At 41.4% G+C, this 16,851-nt stretch overlaps 1 protein-coding gene across 2 annotated transcripts; it reads left to right on the forward strand.

Annotated features, from left to right (window-relative positions):
• The first annotated feature begins 358 nt into the window (after window positions 1-358).
• kmt5aa (lysine methyltransferase 5Aa) lies at window positions 359-16,340 on the forward strand. 2 transcript variants are annotated; one of them, XM_014127423.2, is made up of 7 exons: window positions 359-655; window positions 1,310-1,460; window positions 2,028-2,316; window positions 9,969-10,056; window positions 13,310-13,369; window positions 14,979-15,169; window positions 15,384-16,340. In XM_014127423.2, the coding sequence occupies exons 1-7, from the start codon at window positions 647-649 to the stop codon at window positions 15,592-15,594; spliced, it is 999 nt and encodes a 332-aa protein (XP_013982898.1). In that variant the 5' UTR covers window positions 359-646; the 3' UTR covers window positions 15,595-16,340. The 2 variants fall into 2 exon arrangements, with proteins under 2 accessions (XP_013982898.1, XP_013982904.1); XM_014127429.2 differs by having other exon boundaries at window positions 2,031-2,316.
• Window positions 16,341-16,851: the final 511 nt, after the last annotated feature.

Here is a 16,851-nt window from a genome sequence, read left to right on the forward strand (position 1 = left end):
ATATATAACATTTTACACAACTATTCAATGTTATACCGTGCAGTGTCAAAAATATTGTAAGAAGAATACAGAGAAACTATGAGGAAGACATACATTTTTGCTAAATCATGAGGTCTTGATAAAAAGGCAGTATGAAAAGTTTGACAAAATATAAAACAGCCACAAACAAAACATGACACACCAATACCAAAGTACAGAGATAGAGTTTTTCAATGTGTTGTTTACTTAGATTCTGTAAAATACTAATTTTCACAAGGTAATTCTTTAATGAGGATGATGATAATGATTCATGTTGATTAACTCCCCAAAACAATGTTAGACAGCGCCGCCTGCTGGCTCTCCCTTAGAACTACCGTCCCTTTAAATGTTACATGGCTCTCTCCCTTGAATGAGTTACATTAAAACATGGCGGAGGGGAGGAACTGTGGAAACTGCCTGGGCTGAAGAATTTGAAAGGAAAACATACAAAAGTGACCTTTGTGGAGACGGAGGAGAGTGTACGAAGGCAGAGGAGAGGTGGGATGACTGTTGTATGACGCTGGGGACATACGTGGAGACACGGCTTCTGGATATTGTTTTACTGCAACAGAAGAGTGGACCCGAAGCCCTTTTCGCATAAATACAAAAAAAAAAAAAAAATCCAGAAATGAACGGGGTAAGTTGGCTGTAACAATTCGTCAAATGTGTACTTTGTTATTTTACAAAAAATAGGTTACATTCATTTAGGACAATAGATGGGAGTATACTGTTATTTCTATGCTAGTTAGGTATTTGTTTAACGTTATTTGATCAATGTCCAACATTGTTGCATGATGTTAGCTAGCATGGTTAGCTAGCTAGCTAACTATACGTTATTCTCTCTACTCCAGCTAGCTACTCCTATCGGCTGAATAAGCGAACGGTCGAAATAAAAAGTTAGTCGCTTTTAGTGGGCGAGGCATTTGTAACTCAAATATACAGCCACGTTTGCATGTTATCGAAAACAACATGTTTGTCACAAATAATGTGATGAGTGAAGCGATTGAGCTAACAACTAGGAGGCCCGTATGTTGTGCAGGTGTGTTTTGTCATAGTTAGCCAAATTATGTTGCTGGCTGGCGTCACTGCTAGTGTATTGACACAGGTCTCCTCTTTTTCATAAGATCAGGTCAGGTGACTGCCAGACATTACTCAACAGTTGTTATGGTCGAATGTCCTCGACATTTCCTTGTGGAAAATGAATTTCAACGTTATGTTATTTACATTGTTGACGTCTCCACACACACAGCAACAACAAATGATTGATGGTTTCCACCTCTTCCTTTGACAGGACATGGTACTAAACAGCCACTCCATCACTCTCCTGGGCCACAGCAAGTCCAAATCACCTGTCCATGATGAGATGACCATCAAACTCATTCAGGAGGGAAAGTACGCTGGATGCTGCTCTATACAGAATGAAACACCAAGGCAAGGGGATGGTATGTAGTGTACAGTAGCCTATTCATTGAACTACTACAGTGCATGTCCTGTTCTTTCTATTTGGCTCCTCTTTCCTGCAAGTCTACACATTTTGCCATCGGGTGGAGAGAAATGTTTGCAGTTTTTAATATGATATCTGAGTGAGAGTGACTAACAAAATCAATGGGGCCCTGTAGGTGGTAACTTGACCATGATTAGTCATTGCATGCCGCCAGTTGCCCATACCTGGCCTAGATCAATGTGTATAGACATTATATGGCTTAGTGAATACTGAGTAAAATGTGTGTTTTACTTGAAACCTAAAACATGGCTGCATGATGAGGTTGGCTTCATCATGGTCCATCACTTCTACTCATTCAAAAATAATATATTCACATCACATCTAAGGAGGAGCTGTTGGTTTAGTCTGTGGCATCTCAATAGTCTAAAGTTACTTCTTCTTGTTTCCTACGTTTTTGATAGCCCATTTTACATGAAATGTACAAAAGCAATCTGAACGAGATGAAGCCATTGACATGAACGCTGTTATATCCTCATCTGACTTCCTCTTTGCTTGCCCCACCCAGCAGCCAGGAGACTGAACTCTGAGGCGACATGCGTCCTGAAGCTGGCAGACATGGAAGAGAGCCACAGCCAGTGGCCCTGCAGGACAGATGAGAACCAGCACCAGTCCTCCCAGCAGCTTCTCCACTTCTCCCCAGTCTCCTGCCTCCGTTCCCCAGCTGATGTCTCCTCCCCTCCTGCCCCCAGTAACATCACCCACACCCTACTCGCCAACAACACCGCTGCTCACCTCGCTAACCAGAGGAGGGACATCCGACGCAAGGCCAAAGGGAAGAAGTCAGCACTAAGAATGTAAGCTCTCTCTGGATGTCACACAAAATCACATTTTGTCGGGTATTTTCATAGCTAAAAAACACTTGTCACAATAGCTTGGGACTGTCAAATGCATGCACTAAACTGGAGCATGTGAATAATTATGTAAAAAGGGTGTATTATAATTGGGATTGGTGAACTGCAGAGTTTGCGTCTCCCATGTGCACATATTAGGAGTGAACTGAACTTGAGGGAGTGTTGGCTTTTTGTGAGAATTGTTATTTCAATCAAAATACTACTCATTACAGAGTAAGCGATACAGCTTCATATGACGCCAATTTCTTTCCCCTTTTGTTTCATCACAAAACCAGAGAGCAACCTCTGTCTGAAGTCCACAAAGCATATTGCATGTAACAAACAGTTACATGGTCAAGCAAGTTAATGTTTCCGACATTTTCGGACCACTAAACAGCTATTGACTTAGAACCAAGGAGAGTTACCGCAAGTCGCAAAGAAAACCGGAGCCGCCTCCACTATTCCAGCACCATTTCAACATCAATTCACCTATGCTTAGTCCAATACAGTGACAACTAAAAGATAGCAAAAACAATTTAGTCTAATCAACGTAAAATTTTATGATGTGGCTGTCCGTGCTTCTGATTTCTGTGTGCGTGCACGTTCGTGCAAGTAGAAAAAAACATTTTGACTCACTCCAATGCCATCCTCTTTCATGTTGACGAAACGGTCTATCACTCTGTCATACATTACACAATTACATTTTTTGTTGTCGTAGGTAACCTGGCTAAAATGCTTGCTCGCTAGCCTAACTTCCTTTCATGGGCAACGTTAGCTAGTTAACATTAGCCTTCTACATCTAGCTACATATTGAACTTCTATCCTCTCAGGCCAGGGGTAGGGCTGTGGCGGTCACAAAATTTCATCAGCCGGTGATTGTCAAGCAAATAACTGTCGGTCTCACGGTAGTTGACAGTTAATTAACATAAACACAACATTAGCATCTTCTGGCTTCCACACATAGTCTACAAGCCAATTTAAACGTCTAATAAATCCATGTAATATGTCCTACACATCACAATAAACATTATTTACTTTAGACAGGTCCGAAGAAGCATGATATGAAAAAAATGTATTATTTGTTTATTTCAGAAGAAAATAATAGCATACTCTTGAGTTGCCCTCACCTGGCTATGCCAAATGGCTGTGGGCTACACTAGTTCATTTAGCAGACAAGATTTGCATAAAATTCCATGGCATTATTTTATAATATGAATTAAACAAAGCTGAATTAAATATTTTCTCCAAACGATTTGAGGGAGTGCGCACATGCGGCTATTATGTGAGCAGTTAACAAATAAATAGTTACTCATATATGGTTAGTTTTGAGTTATTAATGTAAATTCAGTTGTTTTTACAGAAGTTGGGCTATATGTTTTGATGTTTAATACATTGTAAGGCTGCATGATGAGACTCTAATGATGATTTGAAAAAAGTCTCTTGAAAGGCTTGAGCTCTGCTTTTTTTTTTGCGGAGGCTGTACACACCATCAGTCTCTCATTCACAATTTGACAAGCAGTTGATAATGAATTTCACGGTGGCATACCCCTTTTGTGGCCATAATGCACCCTAAAAAAATCCATGCCTTTTGCGGCCCGGAGTGCTGCGTTGTGCCCTTCTCCTTGAGTGTGCAGCGCAATCCGAAGCGCCTCTTACTCACATGGCTCTCCGTCACGTGATCGGGTCTTTCTCACAGGCTACAAGTCAGACACGTCGAGGACGCAACTATGTGCGTCCTTATCCAATTCCGAGGTGCATATTGAAGATATTGGAAGAACTGTCCACATTTTACTTTTTTGTCAGCCAACAAAATGAGTAGGCTTAACGAACAGCAAAAGCACTAGCCTATGTCAATCTACTATCCCCCATAGTACAAAAGTCGACCTATTCTGTGTGAGAAATAAATATTCCAAACATAGTCTGGGACAGTTGTGGGATGCTATAGATCCCACATTAATACAACCACTAGCATCAAAAACACTTTTTTTTAATGCAATGTGGCTGTCGCAACAGATCAGTACGTTTACCTTAAAATGTTGAGAAACTATTAGGCTCTTTCTTCCATTATAAGCCCAGCAATGTGCCCATGGTAGTAGGCTATAAGCGCGAATGTTCCGTTAGCGGGACACACCATTATCAAAAGTTACCGCAAATACAATTATCCATATAATTATTTTATTATAAAGGTGCATTTTTATGGTGAATATTATCTTCCCCAAACTTGAAACTAATGCACTGCTTATATATGCCAGTTATATATGCCAGTTGGCACCCCTTGTAAAGCGGATTAATGTACTTCATTTTAAGAAGTTATTTGTCCACTTTAGTTGTGATACAAACCTTATTAAAACATATAGGCCTATGGGCTAGGCTACCTAATGTGTGTTTCTATGATTCAAAAAAGGCATTGTTTCTTATGCTGGGCATGATTCACAAGTGATAATATGTCATTCACAAGTGATAGGCTAATATTGTTACCCATCAGACAATTCTTGATTTAATCTTGTCTAAATAATATGTGTGACATTTGTTTGATTTAAAATGGACCATTATCATGCACCTGTATCGAAACAAGGGCAGTGGGAAAGAATACATGTAATCTATGCACTTAAATAGCGAATGGAGGACGCTTTTCCCCGTGTTTTATTTTCATACCAGCCAGGTAGGCTATACTCCTGCTGCTTAATATTAGTGAAGTTGTGAAATAAATATAGTAGGCCTACCTTATAAAGCTGATGGGATCCTTGCCACTAACAAAAAGACAATCACTCTGTTTTCTCCCGCAATTGCATAGTATATAGAAATGTTGCGCAACATGAGCTCATGGGCCCTCATGAAGTGTTTGATTATATTTTCAAATACATTTGCATTGTCAGAGTGATTAGCAAGACAATGGAGTGCTGAGTACCAGGCAGTTAGCAAGTTTGGTAGGCTGTTAATGGCCATTCAAGCTTGGAGAAGCCTGTGACTAAACAGTTATTTGGGATTTGACTGCCTTCATGGCCTCTGGTGTGGCAGTAATACGGTCACCGCAACAGCCCTAGCCAGGGGAACAAGATATGAGTTAATGGTTGGATCAGAATCGCCATTATTATCATTGGCCAGTATGGAGAATCAAGTAGAGCCACAAGTCCAAATCGCTATCTCCATCCACGGCTAATTTAGGAAAGGGACAATTTTTGCTAGTTAGCCACCGGAGGACAACAACACAACGAGATGCATTAATGCAAGTTGTTTCTGTAAGTGACGTATGCTCTCAATGTGATTTGATAGGAGTGACGCCAAATCCAAAGTGGCTCCACTTGATACTACTTTTTATGTCGTTTTTTTTCTTCTTTTTTGTTTGCTTGCTCAGTTTAGCTCATCTCTGATTGGCTATTATTATATACTTTTAAATATTTTTTTATGAAGGGATGTCATGCTCGCTGGCTTCCTTTGCATTCAACGCTACGGGCGGCAACAATGTCATACTCTTTTTGACCAGAAAGCATCAGATGGCCTAAACAGACAGAGCGGTGCTGTTTCGCTCGCTCGGATGCTTTCTGGTGAGAGGCATTCAGCCTCTTGTGAATTGAAGGAAAATATGAAACACAAAATATTTTATTTAATCTTTTTTGGGGGGGAAGCCTGGCTTCCCTTGGCTTCCATGAATACATGGCACTGTTGGCAACAGTTGGAGATTTGCTGAAGGAGAAACAGGGTAGCATTCAGATACCGATGGACTAGAGGCCTTACTGTCTAAAACGGGTGACAAACGCATTTTGCCCCAGGGGCCACAGTCGGTCTTCAACGAGGCCCGGAGGGCTGCTCGGAAGATGTATTATATTTCCTCACTGTCAAAATGTGCAAAAACATTGTCCTCTATCCATCGTTTAAAAAAAGAAATAAATTCTATGCTCCCTGGCTGTCTAGCTTTCATTTGTAATTTATTAGCGAGCTGGATAGTCAAAAAACTGTATGAATGTAGGTCCATTATCAGTTCTACACAGTTTTGATTTGGTTTTAGGAATCTCTCACACACACACACACACAAGTATGTGGACACTCCTTCAGATTAGTGGATTCGGCTCTTTCAGCCACACCCGTTGCTGACAGGTGTGTAAAATTGAGCACACCGCCATGCAATCTCCATAGAAAAACCTTGGTAGTAGAATGCTTTACTGAAGAGCTCAGTGACTTTCAACGTGGCACTGTCATAGGATGCCACCTTTCCAAGAAGTCAGTTGGTCAAATCTTTGCCCCGTTAGAGCTGCCTCGGTCAACTGTTGTACTATTGTGAAGTGGAAATGTCTAGGAGCAACAACTGCTCAGTCACAAAGTGGTAGGGCACACAAGCTCACAGAGCAGGACCGTCGAGTGCTGAAGGGCGTAGTGCATAAAAATCATCTGTTTTTCATGGTCGGGCTAGGCACCTTAGTTCCAGCGAAGGGAAATCTAAACACTACAGCATGCAATGACATTCTAGGCGAGTCTGTGCTTCCAACTTTGTGGCAACAGTTTGTGGAAGGCCCTTTCCTGTTTCAGCATGACAATGCCCCTGTGCACAAAGCTAGTTCCATACAGAAATGGTTTGTCAAGATTTGTGTGTGTGTGTTTTTTTATTTTTATTTATTAGAGCTGACCCTGTTTGGTCGACCAACAACCTAAGATTTATTTATTTTTTGTAAAGCAGTCACATTTTGTTAGGTTACAGCCTTATTCTAAAATGTTTTAAAATTGTTTTTCTTCCCCCTCAATCTACACACAATACCCCATAATGAAAATTTATGCTAATTTATTTAAAAAATATATATTTTTACATAAGTATGTTGACCCTTTACTCAGTACTTTGTTAAAGCACCTTTGTCAGCGATTACAGCCTAGAGTCTTCTTGGGTATGACGCTACAACCTTGCCACATCTGTATTTTGGGAGTTTCTCTCATTCCTCTCTGCAGATCCTCTCAAGCTCTGTCAGGTTGGATGGGGAGGGTTGCTGTACAGCTATTTTCAGGTCTCTCCAAAGATGTTCGATCTGGTTCAAGTCCGGGCCCTGGCTGGGCCATCTAAAGGACATTCAGAGACTTGTCCCGAAGCCACTCCTGCGTTGTCTTGGCTGTGTGCTTAGGGTCGTTGTCCTGTTGGAAGGTGGATCTTCGCACCAGTCTGAGGTCCTGAGCGCTCTAGAGCAGGCTTCCATCAAGGATCTCTCTGAACTTTGCTCCGTTCATCTTTGAAAAACATCTCCACAGCATGATTCTGCCACCACCATGCTTCACTGTAGGGATGGTGTCAGGTTTCCTCCATACGTGACGCTTCGCATTCTGGCCAAAGAGTTCAATCTTGGTTTCATCAGACCAGAGAATGTTGTTTCTCATAGTCTGAGAGTGTTTAGGTGCCTTTTGGCAAACTCCAAGCGGGCTGTCATGTGCATTTTTACTGAGGAGTGGCTTCCGTCTGGCCACTCTACCATAAAGGCCTGATTGGTGGAGTGCTGCAGAGATTGTAGATTGTTATCCTTCTGGAAGGTTCTCCCATCTCCACAGAGGAACTCTGGAGCTCTGTCAGAGTGACCATCGGGTTCTTGGTCAACTCCCTAACCAAGACCCTTCTCTCCCGATTGCTCAGTTTGGCTGGGCAGTTAACCAATGATATTAGGCCATACTTGGCCATGATTACAAACACCTGTGTGTCTCTTGACACTATAGAAATGACTCATCTCGCAGTGTTTGATGATACCCTGATGAAGACAGCTTTGCTGTCGAAACGTTGGTGATTAAATTTTTGCATCTGAGCTCTTAGAGTGTGCGGCTTTTCTTTATTTTCACCTGCAAGTTCCCGGACATTTCTGGGGGGAATGGCCCTAGCCCTCACCCTCCGATCCAACAGGTCCCAGATGTGCTCAATGGGATTGAGATCCGGGCTCTTCGCTGGCCATGACAGAACACTGACATTCCTGTCTTGCAGGAAATCATGCACAGAACTAGCACTATGGCTGGTGGCATTGTCATGTCAGGATGAGCCTGCAGCAAGCATACCACACGAGGGAGGAGGATGTCTTCCCTGTAAAGCACAGCGTTGAGATTGCATGCAATGACAACAAGCTCAGTCCGATGATGCTGTGACACTCCGCCCCAGACCATGACGGACCCTCCACCAACAAATCGATCCCGTTCCAGAGTACAGGCCTCGGTGTAACGCTCATTCCTTTGACGATAAACGTGAATCCGACCATCACCCCTGGTGATACAAAACCACGTCTCGTCAGTGAAGAGCACTTGTTGCCAGTCCTGTCTGGTCCAGCGACGGCGGGTTTGTGCCATTAGGCGACGTTGTTGCCGGTGATGTCTGGTGAGGACCTGCCTTACACAGGCCTACAAGCCTTCAGTCCAGCCTCTCTCAGCCTATTGCGGACAGTCTGAGCACTGGTGTAGGGATTGTGCGTTCCTGGTATAACTCGTGCAGTTGTTGTTGCCATCCTGTACCTGTCCCACAGGTGTGATGTTCAGATGTACTGATCCTGTGCAGGTGTTGTTACACGTGGTCTACCACTGCGAGGACGAACAGCTCTCCGTCCTGTCTCCCTGTAGCTCTGTCTTGGGTGTCTCACAGTACGGACATTGCAATTTATTACCCTGGCCACATCTGCAGTCCTCATGCCTCCTTGCAGCATGCCTAAGGCACGGTTACACAGATGAACAGGGACCCTGGGCATCTTTTGTTTTTTTCAGAGTCAGTAGAAAGGCCTCTTTAGTGTCCTAAGTTTTCATAACTGTGACCTTAAACGCCTACAGTCTGTAAGCTGTTAGTGTCTTAACGACCGTTCCACAGGTGCATGTTCATTGATTGATTGTTTATGGTTCATTGAACAAGCATGGGGAAACAGTGTTTAAACCCTTTACAATGAAGATCTGTGACGTTAATTCGTAAAAATCCAAATCTCTTTGAAAGACAGGGTCCTGAAAAAGGGCTTTTTAACATTTTTTTGTTGTTGCTGAGTTTAGTTAATACAATGTTTTTAAAGTTCCTTGCAGACAGGCCGTGTTTTGCCAATGCGATTTATAGGATATTTATTTTGATCATGTTATTTTCTACCTACAGGCTGCAGTGGTTTTTATTTGTTGGCTTTATGTAGGTTGTTTTTACATAGATGGCAATACAAGTTACTTTTAGAATTTTGATTTTGAAATATGACTTTGTTCCACAAATGTCCATATGAAAATCATAACTGGCACGCAGATTGGTAGAAATAGTAAGATAAATTGGCACTCCAAATGGAAAAGGTTGCCGAACCCCTGGTGTAGCCTATTACCTACCGGCAACTTCAGGAGCGTAACAGCCAACTCTGCCAAGGCCAGCAGCAGCGGGGAGGAAGAGGGTCAGGAACATTATTTTTTATTTTTCTCCTCCTTGTTAAGCGGTCTTGTTTTCTGGATCCCTCTCAAGTCATTTGTGTGCTTAAAGCATCAAACAAGCGCGCGCACACACACGTGTGTGTGTGTGTACCACAAAGGGCTGCAATGTCTGTTTCTGTTGGACACTTTGTACTTGTTTTTCACTTTAATAAGAACATGGCTCATATGTGCCCATATATGTAAAAAGTTGTTTGTTAATGCTTGTTCATACATTTCCTTAACAGAGCAGAGAGCAGGAATTCCCAAAACCGCAAAGTAACAGACTACTATCCCATAAGGAGAAGCTCCAGGAAAAGCAAAGCAGAGTTGAAGGTGAGAGCAAAGTGCATTTATTACCTTGTAATATTAAAGCATTGACCACTTCCATGCTGTTATATATCAAAGATTTAGTGGTGTACTGTGCAGATTATTGAGAGAAACAGATCTAGTGTGAAATGAGGGCCATGTGTGGAATGGGTGCAACTCAATATTAGGAAGGTGTTCCTAATGTTCGGTTTACCCAGTGTATATCCCCTGTCTGATTCCCAGTTCATATCCCCTGTCTGATTCCCAGTTCATCCAGTAGATCAGGGTTTCCCAAACTCGGTCCTGGGACCCCCCCTGGGTGCACGTTTTGGTTTTTGCCCTAGCGCTACACAAGCTGGTTCAAATAACCAACTCATCAAGCTTTGATTGTTTGATTCAGCTGTGCTAGGGCAAAAGCCAAAATGTGCACCTGGGGGGGGGGGACCCTGCACTAGATGGCGCCACTTGAAACCAGTTGCGTCTGGTTTGGGTAGTGAGTGACTGTGCCAAAATTGCTGAACGTTTTTTGTTTGCAATAAGGCTGGACCAAATCTGAACCAATCATAGAGGTCTGTTTCACAAGTTTGGCCAGTACTGTAGAGCAGGGGTTCCCAAACCTTTTCATTCGGGGGGGCCTGCTTCCTGCATTATCCCATGCACGCGCCATGTATATTTCTATGGGCTCAAGCACTGTTCATAACAAACTATTCACAGTTTTTTAAAGCTTATTTCCTGCAATTCTGTACTTTTTTCCATGTCTGTCTATTAATGTGATATTTGAGTGACAAATTACAACAATATCTATAGGCTAAAAAACATTATTTTTTTAAAATAATAAAAACATTAGCTGACATGGGCTAGTTGATATGGACATTTCTGACAAGTTCTAATATAGAGCTGGGACGATAAACCATAAATGACAGACACTGACATTGCCTTCCTCTTACCGAAGCATTTTGCTTACGTTAGTGATTTTGCTACACAACGTTCCTGTAGATTTGTTCTAAAACCATAATTTGGTCAACATTAATGGCCTATGCCTTATGTTGATTCCTGCTATGGAAGTGTCTGCCTGTCGGCTGCTGACTCAATCCCTCTCCCCACTGCACTCGGAGGAGGGAGCGACGTGTTCTGAGAAGCACCGTTGCTTAAAATACTATTGCGGCGAAAAGACTTTTAGCTTAAATGCCAATATGCACAAATTCTCTTCAGAGCCCAAAATAAATCTCATTGTATTTGGATAGGTTACACATCAAAATACAATCATGCATTTGCTGTGTGTGATATATATATTGTGCATATTGGCATTTAAGCTATATTATTTACCACTTGAGGAAGTAGGAACTCAAAACACTTAGCTTGATTGCTAACTCTGAATATGATATTGTTGATAGATAGCCAGTAAATGTAATGTAATCTAACGTCCTACAAAAACGGTCCAGTGCTAGGCCACTAGATGTAAACCTATTAAGTGAAAATGGCACGCTCCACTTGGCTCCGCAGGCACTTCAAAACCATACTACATAGCCTACTCCAGTTGTAAAGTGGTGCCATGAACTCCATATTAAGTGGTGAGAAATACATTATATACACTCACAGAAAGCTGTGACTCTGTGTAACTAGAACAGTAGTTGCTTTGAAAACTGTCTTTTCGCCAAAATAGTATTTTAAGCAACGGTGCTTCTCAGAACGCATCGCTCCCTCCTCCGAGTGCAGTGGGGAGAGGGACTGAGTCAGCAGCCGACAGGCAGACACTTCCATAGCAGGAATCAACATAAGGCATGTCCATATTTTATTATTTCATATCAATAGAAAAAGGGGAAATAACTGTTTACCCAATGTGGACCTGACAAGTGTTCATTGTTTTGGGCTTTGGAATTTCCCATTAAAAAGCTCATAATTTTAATGTCATTTCATAATGCATTTATCATAGGCTACCATCTGTCTTACTTGGTACTGGAAATAATTGTCTAGAGCCCTGCCACTAATGTAAAGTAGTTTTGTTGTTATTGAGCAAAATAGTTACATTTATCACTGACTTTTTGTCCATATCCCCCAGCTCTAGCACCTCCCCGGGAATTTTTTTTTATCGGAAGTTATCGATTTATCATTGTACATTTATTTTTCTTCAATTTATGGATTTTTGTTCATATGGCCCAGCTCTAGTACAGTAAAGTAGTTCAGTGTTCAGAAAAGTAGAGTACAGTGCACACGAGTTGAGTACATTATACTGTACTGAACTATACTCTAATTGACTGAACTGTACTTAGCTCTACTATGTTGTACTTTGTTGTCCAAACTTGTGAAACATGGACGTCTATGATTGGTTCAGATTTGGTCTGGACCAACCAAAATTGGTGTTTGGTGATTATGCATTTCTGTGTAGTACAGATCAGGGACCTATGATGAAATTATGTTACCGGGTGTAAATCCACTTCACTTAATGCAGTTAAATAACCAAAATATATGTATTTCAAAGTTGCGGCGTCATGTCATAGCTGACACCCCATTATTTCTGTAGACATCTTTGAATCTTAATTTGGAGCAGATATTTAATTGTTTTAAACTGAGGGAGAGATGACCTAAATTCTCTTACCAAACTTTGCATCTGCACAGTTCTTCTAGTAAATGTGTTTTTGTAAAATGTTCAGTGTAAATTGTTAAAAGTAGTCCTTGTGCATAGTTGTATGATTTTGTTAAACTTTTTAAATCAATGGTTTAAGTTTGGCCATACATTTTAAGTGAAAAATTGGTGGAATTGCCCCAATACAGTCTGGCTGACTGCTATTGCCTGAGCAGAGATTAGATTAGATGACTTTAAGGAATGAAAAATTATGGTCATCAAATAAATACTAAGTCATATACATGACTGAAATATTGTATTATTTCATATCAATAGAAAAAGGGGAAATAACTGTTTACCCAATGTGGACCTGACAGTGTTCATTATTTTTGGCTTTGGAATTTCCATTTAAGAAAACACAAATTGTTTTAATGTCATTTCATAATGCATTTAAGGTTTTCAAAAATATTATCGAACGGAAATCAAACTGTGATTTTTTTAATTTATTTTTTATATATGTCCGAAACTGAACCAACCTCCAAGCACTAGTAACTTTGCAGTGTAACTTTTTATTTAGAAAGGACAAGGGTTCATAACATGTGAGATTAGCTATAATGCCATTAGCAACTGTGAATAAGGACTTGTGTTCCTTCAAATATGTGGAGCCAAATTTTTTATTTCTTATTACATGTCCTCTATGCTTGGATTCTCTTACAGTGTGAACAAAAGAAACACATCGATGATCTGATCATAAATGGGATCGAGGAAGGAATGGAGGTACACACATTGATCACAGCGCTTAGCCAATCTGACTGGAAGGCCGTGTATTTGAAAACCTTGTTGCTATGTTCATACTGACATATCATGAAATGCATCTCGCACAATTTTCAGAGGAAAATTAAGTTCTAAGTTCATTTTATTATTTCAATAGACTATATTGTATTCCATGAGTGAAAATACAGTGCATTTGGAAAGTATTCAGACCCCTTCATCTTTTCCGAATGTTTATGTTACAGCCTTATTCTAAAATTGATTAAATCATTGTTTTGCCTCAATCTACACACAATGCCACATAATGACAAAGCGAAAAGTGTTTTTGTATTAAATAAATTGCAGATGTATTAAAAAGTATTCAGACCCTTTGCTATGAGACTCTAAATTGAGCTCGAGTGCATCCTGTTTCCATTGATCATCCTTGTTGTTTCTACAACTTGATTTACCACAGTCCACCTGTGGTAAATTCAATTGATTGGACATGATTAGGAAAGGCACAAACCTGTCTCTAAGGTCCCACAGTTGACAGTGCATGTCAGAGCAAAAGCCAAGCCATGAGGTCGAAGGAATTGTCCATAGAGCTCCGAGACAAGATTGTGTCGGCACAGATCTGGGGAAGGGTACCAGAAAATGTCTGCAATCGGGGGAGAAGGGCCTTGGTCAGGGAGGTGATCAAGAACTTGATGGGCACTCTGACAGAGCTCAAGAGTTCCTCTGTGGAGATGGGAGAACCTTCCAGAAGGACAACCATCTCTGCAGCACTCCACCAATCAGGCCTTTATAGTAGAGTGGCCAGATGGAAGCCACTCCTTAGTAAAAGGCACATGACAGCCCTCTTGGAGTTTGCCAAAAGGCACATAAAGAACTCACAGACCATGAGAAACAAGATTCTCTGGTCTGACGAAACCAAGATTGAGCTTTTTGGCCTGAATGCCAAACGTCACGTCTGGAGGAAAGCTGGCACCATCCCTACGGTGAAGCGTGGTGGCAGCATCATGCTGTGGGGAGGTTTTTCAGTGGCAGGAACTAGGAGACTAGTCAGGATTGAGGGAAAGATCAACGGAACAAAGTACAAAGAGATCCTTGATTAAAACCTGCTCCAGGGCGCTCAGGACCTCAGACTGGGGCAACGGTTCACCTTCCAGCAAGACAACGACCCTAAGCACACAGCAAAGACAATGCAGGAGTGGTCTCACTGTCCTTGAGTTGCCCAGCCAGAGCTTAGACTTGAACCCGATCAAAACATCTCTGGTGAGACCTGAAAATAGCTGTGCGGTGACACTCCCCATCCAACCTGACAGAGGATCTGCAGAGAAGAATGGGAGAAACTCCCCAAATACAGGTGTGCCAAGCTTGTAGCGTCATACCCAAGAAGACTCTAGGCTGTAATTGCTGCCGAAGGTGCTTCAACAAAGTACTGAGTAAAGGGTATGAATACCTATGTAAATTTAAAAACCTGTTTTTGCTTCGTCATTATGGGCTATTGTGTGTAGATTGAGGGGGGGAACAATTAAATCCATTTTAGAATACGTCTAACGTAACAAAATATGGAAAGTTAAGGGGTATGAATACTTTCTGAACGCGCTGTATATTTATTCCCCAAATGGTACAGGTGCAGCATATAGAGGGGAAGGGTCGAGGAGTGTTTGCCACCCAGTGTTTCGATAAGGGCCAGTATGTAGTGGAGTACCATGGCGACCTGCTGCAGATCACTGACGCCAAAACGAGGGAGGCCGAGTACGCTCTTAACCCTGCTACCGGCTGCTACATGTACTACTTTCAGTATCTCTGCAAAACATACTGGTATGTCAAACCACTATCTCTTTTACGTGTGTGGCATCTCTGGTATAGCCGCAAAACTATTTCAGCGTTCTCACTGTTGGCTGCTCACTAATGCAGTATTTGTTTAAGTTTCATGATGTAATAACTTTTCAACCATAAAACTGTTAGATTAACCTAATATCAGTGGGGGTTTTTTTCCTTTTTTTTTTTTTTTCTCAACTGCTTCTTCCTCTAGTGTGGACGCCACGAAAGAAACGGGGCGCATGGGCCGTCTGATCAACCACAGTAAGAACGGCAACTGTCAAACCAAACTCCATGACATCAACGGGATGCCTCACCTCATCCTGGTGGCATCGCGAGACGTCGATGAGGGCGAGGAGCTGCTCTACGACTATGGCGACCGCAGCAAAGCTTCCATCGCAGCCCACCCCTGGCTCAAACATTGATGGAGACATGATCCAGCTCAAAGAAAAGGGAAAGCGCTAACAACACCTTGGTTTCTTAATAGATCGTTTTTTAAATGTAAAAATTGCCTTAGCAACAGAATGTGTCATCACATCATTTTTTTTTTTTTTTCTGAAAGGGAGGGGGTAGTTTGTGTACTTAGTGGGGAGGGAGTTTTTGAGGAGGGTGGGTTAGGTTACAGTGACTTAAACACACATTTAGATTGAGGTACACCTTCTAAATGTCTGGCGACATCAATACTTTTAATATATTTATCAGTCTATAGGAAACATGCTAGTTTTTTCCAGCACATTTCTTTTTGTATATTTTGTATTACCGGTAGACCAGTGCTTCCACGGCATGCAGGTTGTAGTTCAGTGTTCTGCATTTTTATACAAAGTTTTTCTTAATTGGTTGTATGGTAGTTAGTTGCTAAGCAATAATTATATTTATGGTACCAGAACCCTTTCTGGTTGATGCAGAAAGCAGAACTATTAGATGCAAACTTACGAGCCGTCTTTAAAAGGTTCCAAAAACTGGAATAGGATTCCAACCATTGAAACTCACACTTTATTTGAAATGTCAACTTTATGCTATGTTATGTAGAGTTGTTTTATGAACTTGAACAAATCTGTACCTCTAACACACAAAGCTGTCAATGTCCACAAACAAATGCTCCATGAGGAAGTATTTAAATATGTATGCTGGGGTGGAGGCATCATTGAATAAACAGGTTTTATGCAAATTATACCCCGGCTTGCTTTTGTCATGACTTCGGACTCTTCTCTTTGCATTTAAAACACCTTGCTGATCACAAAGCTGAATTTGAGGATAATGGATTGATGATTTGTATAACTACTGTTCAGAGGGCATCAGATCCCCTCTAATATTTAATATGTTGATTGCATGAGGTTGGCTTAGTGAGACGCATTTCCAAACGGAACGTTCTAAATTAAACATTTCCCACGCAGGCTGTTTTTCATCACTAAAAACATAGTTACATTAAAAGTGCCCATCCAAGAAAGGTCATTGGCCACGGATAAGACAACGTCAAATCACGTTCTATCAACAGTAGCTTTAATTAGACTGATCATGACATCGTACTTTCAAAATCTTAGCTAGCAGTCGTCATCATGAATCAAGTCAACAATCTACTGGCAAATCCTTTTTAATCCTTGTCATATGAAGATAAATTATAGATAAAACGTATCGGTGCTCATCGGCCATTGGACATAAACATTACACAAGTTGGAATTCGC

Source organism: Salmo salar, chromosome ssa01 (assembly GCF_905237065.1).
Source record: "Salmo salar chromosome ssa01, Ssal_v3.1, whole genome shotgun sequence".
NCBI classification, from domain to species: domain Eukaryota; kingdom Metazoa; phylum Chordata; class Actinopteri; order Salmoniformes; family Salmonidae; genus Salmo; species Salmo salar.

Excerpts from the sequence above, each read along its gene's own strand:
- kmt5aa (XM_014127423.2), top strand. Across the intron at positions 2,317-9,968 it reads AAGAAGTCAGCACTAAGAAT|AGCAGAGAGCAGGAATTCCC; the intron begins GTAAGCTCTCTC and ends TTTCCTTAACAG. Across the intron at positions 13,370-14,978 it reads GGATCGAGGAAGGAATGGAG|GTGCAGCATATAGAGGGGAA; the intron begins GTACACACATTG and ends CAAATGGTACAG.